The sequence below is a fragment of the Mirounga leonina genome, unplaced genomic scaffold (genome assembly GCF_011800145.1).
Source record: "Mirounga leonina isolate KUSES-001 unplaced genomic scaffold, KU_Mleo_1.0 Mir_154, whole genome shotgun sequence".
In the NCBI taxonomy this organism is placed as follows: domain Eukaryota; kingdom Metazoa; phylum Chordata; class Mammalia; order Carnivora; family Phocidae; genus Mirounga; species Mirounga leonina.
In genome coordinates, this window is record NW_023270389.1 from 65483054 (window position 1) to 65501155 (window position 18102).

General features: G+C 59.0%; 1 protein-coding gene across 1 annotated transcript in view; it reads right to left on the reverse strand.

Moving 5' to 3' along the window:
• Positions 1-1533: 1533 nt before the first annotated feature.
• The window catches only part of COQ8A (coenzyme Q8A), a 40973-nt gene continuing 24404 nt past the window's right edge, over positions 1534-18102 (reverse strand). The window contains exons 5-15 of the mRNA XM_035011011.1: positions 9269-9343; positions 6346-6468; positions 5142-5227; positions 4837-4977; positions 4324-4405; positions 4117-4210; positions 3777-3918; positions 3434-3541; positions 3269-3334; positions 2942-3028; positions 1534-2208 (exon numbers count right to left, since the gene is read on the reverse strand). Coding sequence (XP_034866902.1) covers positions 1915-2208; positions 2942-3028; positions 3269-3334; positions 3434-3541; positions 3777-3918; positions 4117-4210; positions 4324-4405; positions 4837-4977; positions 5142-5227; positions 6346-6468; positions 9269-9343 — 1298 coding nt within the window. The 3' untranslated portion in view covers positions 1534-1914. The remainder of the gene's footprint in view (positions 2209-2941; positions 3029-3268; positions 3335-3433; positions 3542-3776; positions 3919-4116; positions 4211-4323; positions 4406-4836; positions 4978-5141; positions 5228-6345; positions 6469-9268; positions 9344-18102) is intronic.

The window sequence follows — 18102 nt, forward strand, 5'->3', positions numbered from 1 at the left end:
AACAGGGAGCTGTTAGACCTGACGGTCCTGTCTGTCTTTCCCTGATTGAAAGGTCTGAGCAGTGGAGGAAAGGTGACTGATTCTCCTCGTCTTCCTAGATCCTGCTTCCTGCCAGTCCCCCTCCTGGTCCAGGCGCCCGCCTTAGCCTGCAGAAGGATACGGGATTAGTTTAACCAGGGACTTTTCCTAGTTCCGCCCCATAGCTCAGGTAAGGGTGGCATTCCGTTCTCTTCCGGCTGGCAATTCCAGAACACGTCAGGCCATGGGTGAGGCCAGGCCCTGCCGCAGGCTTCCATGGCCTGCTCTGTGTGCACCTGCCCCGCAGGGTACCCTCTGCACAGCCAGACACCCTCACACACACACACCGGCTGTCAAAACTGTACAAACCAGGCAGCCGGCTGGTTTTCTGTCTGCTGTTTGCAGGGCAGCAGCAGATCCTTTGGGCACGTTAGTGCCTCTGCTCATGTCCCTAACTTGGTTAGAACGGCCCACCTGGGGACGCGCAGCCAGCCTGCGCGGGCTCTTACCAGAGGAAATCTGAAGCTGGCTGTGCCTCATTATCCTGAGGCCCCCTCCTGGTTCCGTTTCTCGTGCAGTTTACCTTCCTGTTCTTGGCGGGGCGCCGCATTGTAACGTCCGCCTCTCCAGAGAGGCCTGGTGCAGTGGGTGAGAGCGAGGCTTGGCCAGCTTTCCATAAAGGGCCAGTGAAAACTTCTACTTTGCTGGTTCTGTGGCTGTCGTTGCCCCAAATGGCCTTAGCTCGGGTGCGAATGCGCACAGCTGGGTCCCCAGATGACAACTTCCACACAGGCGGAGGCCCTGATGTGGCCCGTGGACCACCGTTTGCCGGCCCTTGGGGAGCGGAGAGGAAAATCGGGCCGCATGGCTGCCCTCGTTCCAGATCCTGACCTTCAGCAGCCACATGGGCTCTGAGCCGGTTTGTCCTACACCCTGCCAGCCCTGAATGTCCCAGAAGGCGGTGCATAAATGCAGAAACTATGTTTAAAAAAATGCACAAAAACAGCTTTCAGAAGGGCCACGACAGCTCTGACAAGGGTTTGGAGCAGGTGATGCTGGGCACCAGGCCCCTAGCTGCTGTCACCGAGACCAGCCAGACCTCCCATCCTGTCCTGGAGCAGTCTCCCTGCGTCCTTCACCATCTGGTACCACCTGTCACGGTACCGGGCTGCAAGGGGGCCCCACGGCCGTGCACACAGATGCCCGCACCTAGGAATTCAGTTTGCTGTGGGAAAAACCACAGGCCAGGAGGCTTCCCTCAGCAGCGGCCTGGCCCCCTGGGGTGCAAGCCAGGCAGACCCTGCTGGTAGGGGTCACCGCCCCCCCAGTTGGCTCTTCTGCATGTGTGGTGTGTGCAGGGGGCACACATCTTCCCCCTCCCCCCCAGTGATGAATTTGGGCTGAGCGTTCAGGTGTATCTGGAGGCGGCCTAGGGTGTGACACTGACCTCGGGCTGGTCACCATCAGCTCGGTGCCCGTTATGTGTAGAAGAATTCACACCATGATGCTAGGAGGGTGGGTTTTTGTCTTTTTTAATATTGAAACAAATCATACAAGAATTGTACAAAAATGAACAGCCTGTGGTGACCCCTCAGATCTAACCAGGTGACACTGGCACATTCATCTCCTTCCACGGGTCCAGAAACGTCCACTTGTCCACAGTGCACAGCACAGCCCAAGAGCAGGCAGGGCCTCATGCAAACAGGGCTTTTGCCAGCACCGCTCGGAACACAGGCTCGAGCAAAGGGCACAAAACACAAATCTCATTCTAGAAACACACAAGCCTCATCCTATATGTACATTCAGGCTTCTCCATATTTCGGGTGGCAAGGATCCCACGGCAGTCCTGTGCCCCTCTGCTAGCGTCCCCAGGAGGGAAACCACCGGGTGGAGGGCTCACGGAGTGGGCTGTGCCACCCGCTGCTTGCAGTAGTTGCTGTAAGCCTCCTCAAACATGGCCTTGCAGGGGAAGCGGGCCTTCAGCTTGGAGCAGATGAGGAAGGAGCCCCCCATCTTCCTGTGCAGGGAGTAGGTCTCCTCGGGGGGCGGGATGAGCCGGTGCCTCAACATGATAGGGATCAGGTTGTGGATCTTCTCGGTGGTGCTCTGCGTGCCGAAGTCGAAGGGTTCCTCCGAGGCAAAGGCCTCCCCCAGGATGAGGATGGCGTCCAGGTGGGCATCCTCCATGGCCTGGCGGGGGTGGGGTGGGGCAGAGGGTGAGTGGGGCCGCGCCCTGGCACAGAGCTGTCCTACCAGGTGGCGTGAAGGGGAGGAGGCTCAAAGGGGGCGTCTGATGATTAACGAGATTAAGGAACAGTAGCTGGGGCCAGGGGGGAAGCCTACTGTGTGCCCCGGTCTCACATGAGGCAGGGTGGGCAGGGGCCCCAGGCACAGCATGGCGGCCAAAGCCTGACAGCCTGGAGGCCTGGCTGCCGGCCTGTGCACCCCTCCTGAGGGTGGCCCGGACACCCAGCCTCCCCCCTGGCAAGGAGGGGAAAGGGCTGCTCTCTCGGGGAATTCTGGTGACAGTTCAGGGGACAGGAACACAGACCAGTGCCCCCACACTTAAAGGGCTGCAGAGCCGGCTCCAGGCCCCTGCCGGCCGGCCCCCAGACCTCAGAAGGTGGGCCAGGCTGTGCCCTCCCCCTGCACTCACTAAGCCCCACCTCCGGATCTACAGGTGGGTGGGAGGGAGGGGCATGGGCTTCCTGACTGACCCATCCCCTGAGGCTCCAATCACACCTCATCCCACCACGCCCAGGATGCCCAGGGAGCAGGGGTGAAGGCAGACCCAAGGAGAGTTCTCCAGGGCACTAACGCCTCTCATTTCATTTCTTAAGTCAAAGTTTGGGGAAAAGCAGCCCACTGCCCACCCTCCCCACGAGCGGGGCCTGCGGAGCTCCAAAGGCCACGGGGAGCTGACCTTGACCTCATAGCCAGTGAGGAACTTCATCTCTATGGACTTCTTCAGCACCGCCTCCCTGTCCCTGTCGGCAGCTGCCCTGATGATCTGGGCAGACACCCAGGAGGGGCCGTGAGCGGCAGGGGAGGAGGCGCTCCCGGGAGCCAGGGAGCCCCCAGTTGCCTGCCCCCCACCTTGTCCCCTTCACTCCTTCCAAACCCCCAGCCTGTGAGCCCAACAGGCCTCGTCCTCACCCACAGTCACCGGGGGTGGGAGGACAGCAGCCCCGTCACCCTCCCCCCTCCCAGTGTCCCCTGGGCCGACCCTAGGCGCCGGCCCCCCGCCAACCTGAATGTAGAGGTCCGTGAAGGATCGGTCATATTCCCGAGTTGCCCCAAAGTCCAGAAGAGCCACCTGGGAAGGAGCAATACCGGAGAGGTTTAGCCCGGTGGAGCAGGGGCCAAGACCCCCGATTATGCAGACCCCTCTCCAGTAAAGTTCCCAGGGGTTCACCTTGTGCAGCTGAGGGTCATAGAAGAAGTTGGACCAGTTGGGGTCTGTCTGCATGATATGGAACTCGAACAGCTCCCTCAGGCACAGGACCAGGATGTTGTAGCAGATCTGGGGGGTGGGGGAGGGGCAGGGAGCAGCCCGGTCATGGTGGCACCAGGCCAACTCTGGGGCCTGGGGAACCCCCTCCCGCCCTCCCCCCTCTTCCGGTCACCCCCCCCCCCCGGCTGCCCACACGAGGACTCTTGACTCCACGTGTCCCTGGCAGGGGGAACACAACAGCCCTCTCTGTCCCCTTCATCCCTAGAAGCAGCACCTCGGGGCCCAAGGCCATGGTCAGACACACCTCGTTCCGAATCTCCTGGCTCAGCCCCTCAGCCTGGTCCAAGGGGAAGCCGGACACCAGCTCTGTGGTCAGCACATGGGGGCTGCACAGCTCGTCCACAATCTCAGGCACGTAGAAGAAGGGGTGGTCCTTCAGCAGCGCCCTGGGGGGTGGCTTGGGACAGTCACACCCTGGCTCCAGAGCCTCCCACCCTCACTCTGGGGACAAAACTTGGCCACAACCCCAGGCCCCAATCGCCACCACCCACCCCTCAGAGCCGCAGGGGCCTTCATCCACCCCGGGGGCTGCCTCGAGCGGCCCCTCTGTCTCCGGTGTGGGAGCTGCTGGCTGCAAGCCCCACCTGAACTTCCCGGCGCAGGCAGCCTCTCGCTGGTAGTCACACTCCAGGGCCAGCTCCCGCCTCAGCACATCGATCAGGTGCTCAGGGAACAGGCCTGCGCCAGGGAGGAGGGTGTCAGCGGGGGCTGGGGGCTCCCCAAGGCGGCCCCCATAGGTCCCCAGAGCCCGTCCTGCATGCCTGCCCTTGACCCTGCGGCCAGTCTCAGACCTTCGGGAAGCATGTTGCTCATGTTCAGCACGGCCATGAGGTTGTTGACGTCACTGTTGATGCTCTGTGCCACACCAGGGTACTGCGGGGGGGTAGCAGAGGGGTCCCGGGCAGGCAGGGCCGGGTCCTGTGAGGGAGCCCTGCTCTCCCAGCCCAGTCCCACCCAGACCCCATACCTTGGGCGAGTGACAGATGTAACCCTACAATGCTGCCAGGACCTCCCAGGTGACTTTGTTCTCCATCAGCCCCTCCCCCGCCAAGCAGTCAGGGTCCCATCCCCCCTGAGCAAACACTGACTTGTCCCCTGGCCCTGCCCAGACCAAGCTCACAGGGAGGCTGTTCTACCTGCACTCATTCAGCAGGTACTTCCCAGTGCCCAGTGCTGAGCAAACACAGGTGCTGCTCTGCAGATGGGGTGCACGGGGGTGTAGGGTGAGGAGACCCCAACACTGCAGGGCCTGGCCCAGCCCTCTGCAGCCCCCACAGGGGTGGATGCACACACCGGGTGCCTACCTGGATCTTCATGGCCACCTCGCGGCCGCCCTTCATGCGAGCCAGATGCACCTGCCCGATGGAGGCGGCCGCAAAGGGCCGCTCCTCAAAGTACTCCAGCTTGTCCCGCCAGCCGGGGCCCAGGTCATTGTTGAGCGTTTTCTGGTGGGAGGAGCCAGGGAGGGGCCGTGAGCATAGCCCATGCCGGGACACCCTGAGAAGCACCCCCAGGCTGCCCCCTCCCACGGGCTGCCACAGCTGCCACCCAAGGCGGGGAAGGGGCGGCAGAAGACCCAGACCCCCCCTCCCAGGCCCTGTCCGCTCACCATCATCTGCTTCAGCGGCATGAAGTCCGCGCTCTGCCTCACCCGCTCGAATATCTTGGCCAGGTGGGGGTTGATGAAAGCATCATCTGGAAGGTACCAGAAATCGGCAGAGGGCTACCCCTCAGAAGGCAGGTGCATGGGTCAGGAGCAGAGCAGCCCCCTCCATGGCCCCCAGGGCTGTGGACAAAGGCTCCAGGGAGGACACAGGGCCCCAGGCTGGGCTGTGCACACTCCCGGGGCCCCATAGCCAACAACAGAGGCCCGAGACAGCCTCCCCTGGGGCGCAGGGGGCATCCGTGCAGCCCGAGGGCCCCGGCATGGGGCGGCAGGTGCCATGGCTTGCTGACTCACCAGTGACTTGAGAAGGTGGATTTCTTAGAAATAACAGGCAAAGCTTTTTGGGATTATAAAAGCAGCAAATTTCAGAAATAAAGTGGCGTAAGAGCTCAGAAACACCCAGAACCTGACCACCTACAGAGAACTGTTTTTCCCCTTCTGACACTATTCCTAATGCATCTCTTTGGAGCCATGGTGGCCCCTCATGAGGCCGCTCCGGCCAGCTTTCCTCACATGGTGGTTTCCCATGGTGTCAGCGTTCTGAAATGCTCTGCCAAGCGCCAAGGGCAGGAGCATGACGTCCTGCACACAAGTCCTGAGAGCCGCCACCTCGGCCACCTGCTGCTCGCTTGGGGCTGTGGGTCCAGGCCACGGAGGATGCTTTGAGGATGCTTCTCCCACGCAGAGCCCGGCGCGCATCTCTGACACTGTCCTTGCGAGGAGTCACCACACAGGGGTCCTGCACTTGGGGCTGGTCCATGGAAGGGCTGCAGACGTACCCCGCCTGCCCCGGGGATTAACTCCATCCTACGCCCTCCATGAGCCCAGCTGCGGGCCCAGGAGGGGACTCGTCTTCAAACCGCTCCCCTGCCCCCCTGCACCCTCCGGCCCCCACACATGACAGTAGGGGGCGCTGGCAGCAGTGGGACCCTCACCAACTTGGGAGATGTGAGGATCACCTCCAGAGATGCCAAAACACCCACAACAAAGCAAGAAAAACCACCACGGGCTCCTACTTAGTATGTTTTTAAACATCCTGGCTGCTCAACAGCCAGGACTCAAGCAAGAGGGGCCAGTGGTGGGGGAACATCCCCCAGTCCCCTCCGGAGTGGGGCCCCCACGGCTCCAGCCCCCAGCATGCACTCACCCTGGATGCTGAGCATCTGGCCCAGCTTGAGTGCTGCCCCGCGCACCTTGCACAGCGTTCGCACTATGCGCTCCGCGTTCGCCTCCGACAGGAAGGGGCTGGAATCCAGCACGGCCTTCTTCCCTGTGGGCAGGAGCTGGGTCAGCATGTGCCCACCCATTGCCTCCCGGGGTGTCTGCAGGCCTCACCCGACCCGGCCACATGGGGCAGCCGCAGCTTGTCTCATCACTCGGCCCAGCGCACCAGGGAGCCTGAGTGCATCCCAGGCCATCAGCCCCAGGCTCCAGCGTCATAAAAACAGGGACAATACAGAACTTAGGGGTATGGGGGATTTTCAAGTGCAGCGTGAAGAAACAGGAGCGCTCACACTGGCACCAGCCTCCTGAGGCCCCTAAAACCAGCAATGCAACTTACACTCCATGCCACATACCCACCTGCCTGATGCTGTGGAAGGCCCTTCAGGACCACCCAGCTCTCCCAGGCCTGACTTTAGCAGCCCCCCAACACACGCACGTGCACACATTTACACACGCAGAGCCCCTCCCTCCGTATCCGTCCCTGGGGCCTGATGGGGACAGCACAGAAGGCCATAGCGGCACGTAGGGGGCGGGCACCAGGAGGGAGGGACCCATGTGAGGACTCCGTTACTGTCCCTCCCACCCACATACGGGACAAAGGTCACCTGTACCCCTGAGGTCACTACAAGGCAAGCTGGCACAGGAGAGGGCCGTCCTCCGGGGAGGAGAGCACAGGGTCAAGGACAGCACTCAGCCGGCTGCTGTCTGCCTCCCCGTCTGCCCACAGAGGCCCCCGAGGTACAGTAACCTCATGGGTGCAGATGACCTTTGTCCAATACAACCAGGGGTGGTAGGCTGCAGAGGTGAGGACATGGGAGGGCTGCTACCGCGTGGCCACAAGGACGTCAGGACCCGCTCTGGCGTCTGCCCCCTCATCCCAACCCCAGCACAGCCTGGCCCCAGGAACAAGTCCACCCTGGTCGGGACCCACCCCCCCAGCTCTTCCAGCCCTGGGACACCCACTGCTTTCCCTGCGCTCTGTCCTTTGAGCCTGGTTAGATCTCTGCCCACAGCTATCCCCACAGTGCATGCACTCGGAGTGGGGGAGCTGCGACCTCCAGGAAGGAACTCTGCCCCAGGGTCTGCGTCCAGCCTGGCCTCTGACAGATGGGGGGTGGGGGGGACATGGGGACTAAGCCCCAGGGACATTCAGTTTGCAGACGAGAAGCCCCCGAGAGCACCCGCGGATCTTCTGCCCCCCCGAGGGCAGCTGTGTGAGGCCGGACCCGCCCTTGGGAGCTGGGCCGAGAAGGGGCCCCACATTACCCCCTTGCCCTGAGCCAGAGCTCAGAGAATGGGGGCCCCTCTGTGTGCACTGCCCCCCCCCCAAACCCTGGGCCCCAGTGGAAAGGCAGGGAGGAGAAGGGAGGCTGAGGAGGAGGCAGATCTGCGCTTCCCCCACACACAGCCCTGGGCTGCCTGCAGCACTCCTGAGATTTGGGGACCCGGCCCTCTCGGGCATTCCAAGCAGCCCCTCCCCACAGCCCAGAAGTATGTGCTCCTGCCTGGGCATGGCCAGTTCTGAGAGCCGCCTGGGGGAGCTGGGCCATGGTGGGCAGGCCTCCCACTCAGGAGCAGCTCTGCTGGGGCCGACCGGGCCGGGCTGGTCAGCATCCTCCAGGCCATGGGTTCCAGAGCCCACTCAGAGCTGGAACGCAGCCTAGGGGCTGCCCAGGGCCCCCAACCCCGGCTCTCAGGCCATGGTCCCTAGGCCCCTTGACCCCCAGCCAGGGTCACCACTTCCCTGATGAAGGTCACCACCTGTAACCTTGGAGCCAGTCCTGCCTCTTCTCTGCTTGGCTGAGGTGCCCGAAGAGCAGCCAGTTTCCAGGGACAGAGGGGGGGTGCGGAGAACACCGGCTTCTCATTCCAGAGAAAGCCAGGCTTCGTTTTCAAAGTGTCTCAGCACCAACACTAAAAATACCCTCACTAAACCCTCTCTGTCCTCAGGCCCCTTCCAAGGACACTCAATGTGCCCCAGGAACCCTGTTCTCTGGCCTGTGGGGACACGCCACTGTCCTTTTTCTCCATGAGGCCCCTCGTCCCCACAGGAGGGTCTTGAGGGGAAGAGGGGCCATCCAGGTGTGTGGCAGGCTCCCCTCAGGGCCCCCAGCTGGGGCTTCGGGGGTCACAGTGCAACAGCACAGTGGGGTGTCCCTGGGTGTACCCCCAGAAAGGAGTTGATGTTCCCTGAATGGGCCAGGGGGCACCTAACCCAGATCTTCAAATACATTTGGAGAAATCCACCGAGCAGAGGGCTCTCCCAGCGCTGTTCTCGGGACTCCAGGGAAGGGAAAGCCCCCTACACCCCGAGCTGCCCTGACCCAACGTCACGGCATCATGAGCACCACAAAATTCAGAGCAGCCAGTCTGCCAAACTTTCTCCATGGAGTCCCACCCTGACCTGGCCACCAGGACTAGGGAGGGCTGACGGTGGTGACCTGACCTCATGGCCCCTGGGAGGCAGGGGACAAAGGAGTCAGGGTGCTCACCTCAGAGACAGAGGGCAGGTCTCGGAGGTGGGGACACCAAGGGCCCTGAGGGGTCTGGTCCAGCAGCACGGACACCCCTCACCCGCTGCTCCATGGGGGAGCTCTGGGCTCCAACAGCCCCACATAGCAAGGCAGACGCAGGGCCAAAAGTGAATCAGAAGCGGGCAGGTGTGCCGGCCACCGGGGGAGCCGGGAAGGGCTGGGCAGGCCAGCTAGGGCAGCCTTCGGGCCGCAGACGACTCCGGGGCGCCATTTATGTGGAACACAGGACAGGAGACGGCCCCTGGAGGCCCACACTTCAGGAACATGGAGGGGCTGGGGGCCAAGCGGCCCACCTCCCAGGGCCCAGCTCACCTGAAGGGTCATCTGGGCGGAGGCTCTTCTTGGCTACCTCAGCCAGTGCCCCAAAGCCTAGACCCACGGCCAGACCTGCAAGGAGGAGAAGGAGTGCTGGGTGCTGGTGTGGGGACTACCTACCACCCCTCCATCCGTGAGGCCCAGAGCAGCCTCACAAGGTCACCCACCGCAGCTCCCCAGGGACACTTGCTGACAGTCTAGACGTTCTGAGAAGGGGGAAGAGAGAGAGGAAGGACACACGTGCTGTTTTCAGAGGTGTGGCGCCATCCGTGGAAAAGCTTCCCCCACCCCCCTTGCTCGCAGGGCACGCGAAGGCCCTAAGAATGCGCATGCATGGGACACGGTTTCCCAGCACAAACAGAACACGGAGCAGCAACGGTCCATGGGCCGAGGACATCCTGACCCCACAGGGCACCCCCTGGAACGCAGCCACCCCCTTCAGCGTGAAGAGCTCCAACTCTAGAATTCTCTGACTCCACTGCCCCGAGAAGGAAAGGCGTCAGTACAGTGATAGAAAGGAGTCGCTGGTGGGAGTCAGAACAGTCTGCGAAGGCAAAGCCATGGAGACTCGCTGCCCACCAGAGCCTGCAGGGTGCGGACAGTGGTCTGAGGACAACGGGGGCGGCAGTCAATTTCTCATCTAAAAACTGTGTTTCACAATCTTCAAAATCAAAGTTCATCAATACCTCTTTTGTCCAGAGGCCAGAAATGCCCGACCCCAGCTGTCCAGGAGAGGCCCACAGAGCACAGCAGGTGCCACTGGGGTCACAGAGAAAGCCCAGGGGTCCGGTCAGGACCTGCTGCCTCTACTTGAGGCATGATTCTCGCTGGCATGGGGGCACCCGTTAGCAGAGAGTGGAGGACACGTGCGTGAGCGCACCGGCCACGGCAGAAGGGACAGCAGGGGCCCACAGAAGACGCCGAAGACGCCAATGCCTGTGGGGCCGGGAGGCGGGTGGCACATGCAGCCCCCACGCCCAGAGGCGTGAGCTCCGCCTGGCGCACTGTTTAACGGACGAGGAATCCAGCATGTGCTTCTGTATTTTTCCCAGTTTTGCACTGTTATGAATAATACTGTTGAATTTATTCAAAATTTTATTTAGCAAAAAATAATAGCCAACAAATAATAGAACAATAATTTTAAAACCCAAAGAAGGTTTTAACCCAACCTTACAACGTGCTTTTGCAATGCATCTTAGCCACCATCAAGCAAGGGTGCAGTGTGTGCGTCACCAGCCCCATAGGTCACGGCGAGGCCTCAGCGGCCGACTGAGAGTGAGAGCTCCCAGTGGGGCAGGCAGCGCTCCGGCGCTTGCTGCGGACCGTCACTGCTCCCATTCAACGTGGTGACAGCAGTGCTGCCTAGAGAAAGCACCAGGCCAGCCACGTGCAGAAGGGTAAATTTTCTAGTAGCCACAGTAAAAAAAAAAAAAAAAAAAAAAGGCAAAAAGAAGCATGCGAAGTGAATGCGCATCGTGTATTTTATTTAACATAATACATCCAAAATATTACTAAGTCCTCTTGTGTGTAAAAATCATCAGAGGTATTTCACGGTTTTGTTTTGGTTTTGTACAGAGTCTTCAAAATCCAGCGTGTATGCGCACTGAGCATGGCCTGGTTTGGCCCGGCCATGCTCCAAGCACTCACGCATACAAGCAGCGCAGGGCAGGATGAGCCGAGCTCTGGAAGCCATAGGAAGAAGCCAGGCACCTGAAAGGGCCCTCAGGTCCACCAAGGCCATCTGGCAACCGGGCCTGTTTTAGCTCTGACCAGCTCCAGAGGGCACTGGGCACGGAGCTGAGATAGCTAAGAGCAGCCGCGCCAATTAAACATTAACTCCCTGCTGCCTGCCCACCCCGCCCCACCCAGCACAGTATCTGCCTTTGCAAAGTAAGTGATAACAAGTAAGGTTAACCTTCAAACTACAATGACCCTCACCAAGGTCTCTCTGCATCTGCCTGCATCAAGTCCAAAGACAAGCCTCGGGTTAACCAGCCTAGCCACCGCGAGCAGAGGTGGCCCCCCAGCTCCCCTGCCTGTCGTCGTCCCCCTCAGAAGTTCTGTCACACCCTTCCCTGGCCATTTCTAGGCTGCCGGGCAGGGCCAAAGCTCTCCAAGGGCAAGGACTTGTCATTAGATCACCAAAAGACGTTACACAAAGACCGCCTTAGGCTCCTTCGGTGGCCTGCGAGCTCCCAGGGAGCTGGAGGTGCAGCAGCCAACGGGCTCCCCACTGCGGCCAGCCCAGCTGCCCTGACCTTGACCTCAGGAGCTCCCGCTCTAGTGAACCAAGAATAAATCAGCCCTCCCCCACCCAGCGAGCTTCCAGCCATTCTCAGAGCCTTGTCGAGAGGAAAGCACAAGGCCCAGCCAGGCTCTTCCTCTCCCAGAACCAGGTGGTACTGGAGGCTTGTGCTCAGACTTCCCAAGGCCTGGTGGGGACGCCCGGAGCCCCACTTGCTCACTCCACGTGTGACCCATTTTCTTCGGCCCCACCTCAGTCCTCCCAGTGCTCAGGGCGCTGGGAGCCATCATCAGCTCGGCCCACACGGCCGGCCAGCAAGTCCTGGCAGACAACCAACCGTCCACAGAGCCAGCTCTGCGGCCCCGGGGCAGCAGTCGGCAGCCTGGCCTCCATCCTGGCCTGCGAGGAGGTGCCGGCCCCTGCCAGGAAGGTAGCCTTTCTCTCAAGAACAGAGCTTTTGCAGTCAAGAAATGGAGGGGAAGCAGGAGGGTTCTCCCCAGAGAGAGGAGAGCCCTGGGCCAGCTTCCCAGGCCCCCAGCTCAGCCTCTCCTCCCTGCAGTCCCCCTGGAGGTTATCGGAGCCCAACAAGGCCGCCCTGGAGCACCCTGGGCTTTGGCCCAGACAGACAGCAGAGGCTGAGAAAAGGAAAAACAAAACACCTTCCAACAAACAGTGCCGTCGGGAAGGAGGCTTGGTGAAAGGTGCCCTGGGTGGGAAGACGTAGCTGTACCTGCCAGAAACCCCGGGCTGTTTACAGAGCAAGGCTCACGGGGGCTTCTGTGCCACAGCCCCAGAGATTTCTATGGACTACACACTGTGTGCCAGGCACCGTTCTGGGCCCGCGCTGTCATAACACATCTTCTAAGCCACAGGACACACAAAGGGGTGGGGGGCAAGGACCCTGCCTTTGCAGCAAACTGTTCCTGAATCCTGGCCCCAGGGGACAGCACGGGGCATCAGGAAAGAGGGGTGCAGAGTCCCCTGGACGGCGTGGCCCCAGGCTGTCAGGAGCCGCCCCCTCCCCCATGCCCAGCAAGGAACCCTGCTGCAGTCTCGGACTCGGCTCAGGTCCCTGCGCAGTCACAAGCAAGCGCACAGCCGTGGGCCACTGAGACACGAGTTACCTGAACCAGACATCACCGTATCTGCCTTCGCCTCCCTCACAGAGCTCCTCAGGGGGCAAAGCAGACTCATGCGCCCCTTGTAGAGCACCTCCTGGAGGAGCAGAAACCACGCGCCCACACCCGTCACCCCCACCAAGCGGGCGTGGGCAGGGACCCGCTGTGAGAGGAAAACAGGAGTGCGCCCCCAGGATTGCAGGCAGCAAGTTGGTGTCCCCAGGGCCACCCCACAAGCAGTCAGCCCTGCACGCTGCCCGCCAGCCCTGGGACCTCTGATCTCCGCGGCCTCAATGACGACTGAGTGCCCGATTGATAAAGCTCTGTGAGGGGGATGCCTGACTTCAGACAAGCGACCCTGGCGCATGGAGCCAGGGGGCTGGGCACACGGGGCTGCCACACGAGGCCCAAAGGCTCCCCCACCCCCACCCCAGCCGCAGGTCTGGTGGCAGCGTCCCAGCGGTACGGCTCTGCTTAGCTCCTAGGCCTCCATCTGCGCCCACAGCGAGTCGGTCACCAAACTTGCTACCCAACTTCCTGTCCTTGATCTTGGGAGCATGTGCTTTGCACCTTTGCATTATTAAAACATGAGAATGGTTGATGGGAGTTCTATTTGTTTTAAATGTTCTTGGCAAAATTAAAAAATAACCAAAAAACCAAATACGCCCAGTCACCCACTGTTTGTTTACCGCTGGGATGGGACCACGAGAGTGCGGGGTGAGGGCATGACGACCCCAGAGAGCGTGAGGCTGCTGAGACACTGACCACGTCCCCACATGGGTCAGCGTCCCAACAGCCAATGCCGCGCCTCCACCCTACACCTTATTTTCCGACAGAGAAGACACTCTTCTGTGGCCTCATCTCTTTCTTGGTATATTTCCTTTTTACTAAGACGTTACTCAGTGTTTTCATGTCTGGAGGCCCGTGACTAGCAGCAGAAACACACATGGACAAGTGGCGTCACATCATAACTGAAGTGGACGGAGGATGATGACACAAGAGTCCCACAGCACTGCTCCCCCTTGCTCAAGTCAAGCCTTTTTTTTTTTTTTTTTTAAACAGGCTCCACACCCAACACAGGGCTCAAACCCATGACCCTGAGATCGAGTTGACACTCCTCTGAGCCGGCCGGGCGCCCTGCATGAACTATTTTTTTAAAGCAAAGCATTTTTCTGGGAATGAGGGTCCCTGAACTTTTCACCTTCTTAAAAATACAAGGGTTCCCAAGGGTCTGTTTGCTCTACTCATCACTCCTGGCCCAGTCTTGTCATAGCTGTTCCCTAGACCAGATTTCGCAAGCCATTCCACATATCGCCCTCCTTCTTCCTGCCTTTGCACATCCGGTGTCCTCCCGTCCTGGTGCCCTCAGCACCTCCTCGCTCCTGCCTCCCTGGCAGGACTGTAAGGTTCCTGGTGGAGGCCCGGCTGCCACAATGAATGAGCAGCAGCGATCAGCTCCTTCGGAGATCAGCCTCCTCTGCAGCAGGCCTGACCCGCTAAGGTCTCCCAGCTGAAAATAGGGGAGGGGAACCCAAGAGAAAGGATGGTTCAGGACCCCCACCCCCAGACACACAGGAGATGGGAAGATGGTCCTCCGAGGCACAAAGTGGAAAACGGACGGAAAATACAGACAAGGACACGAGAAACACGCAGAGGACCGTGGATACATGACACACCTAACACGTGTCATGGGAGATAACAGGGTACAGGAGCAGCACTGGAAGAAATGACCAGAATTTCCCAACTCGGACAAAAGACATTAAGCCACAGGTCAAAATATCCTCACCAAAGCCAATGCAAAACCCCTATTGTCCAGGGCCTCCCAACCAGGGGCCATGGGCTCAGCCGACAACCCTGGGCTCTGTGTCAACCCAGCTGCTTGCAGGTGGCGGTGCCAAGGCGCCGGGGGACCCCTGTAAGTGGGTCAGTGTGCGCGCGGGGCTCGGCCTGAGACCAGATGGATGGGCCCAACCCACAAGCCACTATATCGTGTGGGAGGGAGTCTCCCAGGGCTGAGGCAGGGTTTTTCCTCATCTCCTAACCCACCGAGAACTGTCCCAAGCCAGGGCCTGCCGCAATAGAGGGCTTGTTGGGGAACAGCTGCAGGCCTCCCCCCATTCTGCTCCCTTGGACCACCGCACCCGGGCCCCACTCTCGCCAGGCGGCCAACAGCACTATGTACGAGTGATGTATCTTGTGCATTTTAACTTTTTTTCCATAATATATTCTGGTTTTGTGGTTTTGTAATGTTTTAATCTTAAGGCTCTCCTTCCTGCCTGGTGTTCTCAGGAGCTTGATCGAGCTAGTGGGCAGCTCCAGTTTGGCACAGAATACTTGCTTTATCATCAGGGAGGACAACTACTTGGAGGGCAGAGTCTAAGCAACCACCTCATTTTTGCCAATCAGAGGACACTAGGGCTGAAAAGCCAGCTCTTGAAAGCCTGCCACCTGCCATGTTCCGTGGGAGACGAGGTATGAACTGGGTTGCCCCAGGACTTGATCCCCTTCTCTTGGAAGATGGGAGAGTGTTCTAAACAGAACAGGTGGTGCAGGAAGGTGAGGCGAGACTGCACTCGGGGAAAGGGGCAGAGGGGAAGACAGGACTGGCTGAGGGTCGTTTCTACGTGTAATAGAGGATTCCTGTTCTAGACTTCTGATCCCAGGGCCTGGGACTCCCTTCTTCTACCAGATCCATCCGTCGTGAGACTGGGCTGGGCCTACGATGCACAACAGGTGCGTGCGTGCATTTTAAAAATGCAGGGATAAGGACAGGTTTCAGAACAATACCTCTGGACCCATCTCAAGCTGCCCAGGGATGGGTGTCTGAGGCAAAGGCAACATGTTTTAACCTTTGTGAATTCTGGGCTTTTCTCATTGGCTTCTAGAGACCATAAGCCATGGCTTCTCTGTGGTGCCCAGAGCCAGTGTCCCGCCCTGCTGTGGCCGTGAGGAGTGTCATGGGGGCTAAAGGAGAAAAGGAGATTCCGTTCACATGCCAGGACGGCCCCACAAACCTACCTCACTGTGCTGGAAGGGGGCAAACCCAACAGAGTGCCTCGGGTGACATGCATCTGATCCCGGGCTGTCTCCCCCCAGTTGCTGCCTGCTCCAGTGATCGTATTTGTGGGGGCTTTGTAGGACTTCACAAATATGTGTTGGTCTTCTCCATATTCTTTTGAGGTTTTATCGTTTATAAACTTTTTTGTATTGAGAAAAATAGCCAGAGCATCTTTGACAAAAGGTTCTGCACCAGGAAAAGAATCTGGACCACAGCTCAGTGACCCCTCTTGAAGTGTGGGGGTCCTGAACCATCCTTTCTCTTGGGTTCCCCTCCCCTATTTTCGGCCAGATCTTCTGTCCTAAACACTTGACTCCCATTCCCTCTCCTATTCCCCCTCCCCAAAAAAAGCCCCCTCACTCTCTCTCTCTCTCTCACATACACACACACACACACACACACACTTAAATCCTGAAGAAGCTAAGAACACTCCAACCTCTGTTCCCAATCTCCTGTGTCAAGACTATTCCTTGCTGTGATTCGTACTAACACACTTGTACTGGGATGGATCAAACCTACTTTAATCTCTAATCTTAGGGGAGAGAGAAGCAGAAGGAATGGGGGGGCGGGCAGCGGGCCTTCCACGTACAAAGTAGGGCTGGGGGACCGAGACTGGGAAGATGAACATACATCCACGTCACTCAGGAATTTCCACACAGGTGCAAGAAACATGTCAAAGTGGCAACAAGATCGTTTAACAGGAGACGGACGAGTGCAGCTCCATGCTAACCACCAGAAACCACACCTTTGTGTGCAATCTTGAATTTACAGGGCAGGTGGAGGGGAGCGAGGAAAGCCTGTAACTCTGCTCTTTCCCCGATCCCCCCCTTTCTGAGCTGCAGGACATTGAGTCCCCGTGGGCTTGAGTGACTCCTCCTCCAAGCACTGTTTACTGGGTGGTTGATTCTGCTGTGCTGGGTACTTCCTTTCCCACTTGCTAGTGTTTGTAACACATACGCTGACCCTTTTCCCTTCTCTCTTTACCCTGGGAAAGTACAATGAATAAAAAAAATTTATTGGTTCTAGAAAAAAAAAAAAAAGAAGCCCCTATTTTAATAAGAGAAACCTAAGTAGGGCCCAAGATCACAAGGAAGCCGGGCTGGAATTATAACCCACTACTGTGATGACCTGAAGCCCAGTTCTGACCCCAAACCCAGACTCTGATCCCATCTTTCATATCACTCCTTAACAGGACCTAATATCCACAGACCGCACTGCTCACAACATCTCAGTCATAATGCCCCCCGAGCCAAAGTGGACCCAGGACTCCCACCCCCTCCACGTCCACCAACTGAATACCCACCACTGACCTTCTCAAGGGCGAGCCTGCCTCCCGGGCGGTCTGGAGTAATCCCTTTCCTTCATGCCCCCCTGCAAAAAATCCCTACACCTGTCGGTCCACACTGCACCCCCATGAGGGGAAAAAGGTCAGAAGTGTATTCTAGAAGAACAAAGCAGGAGCGTTACCTCACTCTGTTCAGACAACGACCCACCGGTAAACCACACCCTTCGCAATACGCGAACAACACACATAAGCAGGATGTTTGTAGCTCTGGAGAAAAAAAAACAAACGTTTTTTTGCAACACGTACAGCTCTAAGAATCTATGGTATTAATTCTGATATTCTATTCAATTCTACTCTATTTGTTTTTTAAGTGCCGGTCCTGACCCACTAAGTTGATTTCACACTGGCTGAAGAGCGTGACAATTTCAGGTTGAGGTTGAAGGCCCAGAACTGCCATCTGGAGCCAGAACAGCACATTCTTCCCAGACCTGGCTGCTCCCTGCCGAGACCCTCCCCCCTCAAAGCCCGACACAGGAGCTGACAAGCCCTGGGCAAACCTCTAGCGTGCGCCCCGAGGATGGCTCCAGGCCCCGGGCGGCTGTGAGCAGGGGCTCCGGTGGCTTCTAAGAGCACAGAGCACCTGCTCACCCTGACCCCAGACCAGGCGGCGTCTGGCCCGCTGAGAGCCCTGCACCCCACAGACCTTCCCCCATAACCCCTCCCACTCTGCTCATCTGCCTTGACCCCAGCCCCAAGGGCCTGGTTCCTGCCCCTCTCCCCAGTAATTCCCGGCATTCCGTCAAATTCAGTTTACCACCACAACCTTCTTTCTGACCACTCTTCCCAAACAGACCCTCTACTAGCCTCATCCCTACCCCAAGAGGATTACTCCACTCCAAACCCGTGGGTCAAGCGAAACCTCTGTGCTGAGCCCCCTCTGGAGCAGAGGGAAGCAGGCTGCAGAGAGAGAGACCACAGAGTGAGAGGGGACGGCTCCAGACTCAAACTCATGGGGGAGAGGAGCGGGCCTCCACGCAACACTTCAGTAATCAACGCACCCACCCAGCAGCCTCTGTGCGAAGCAGGGACGTGCCCAGGCTCCTGCCGAGTAAGGACCCACGGAGG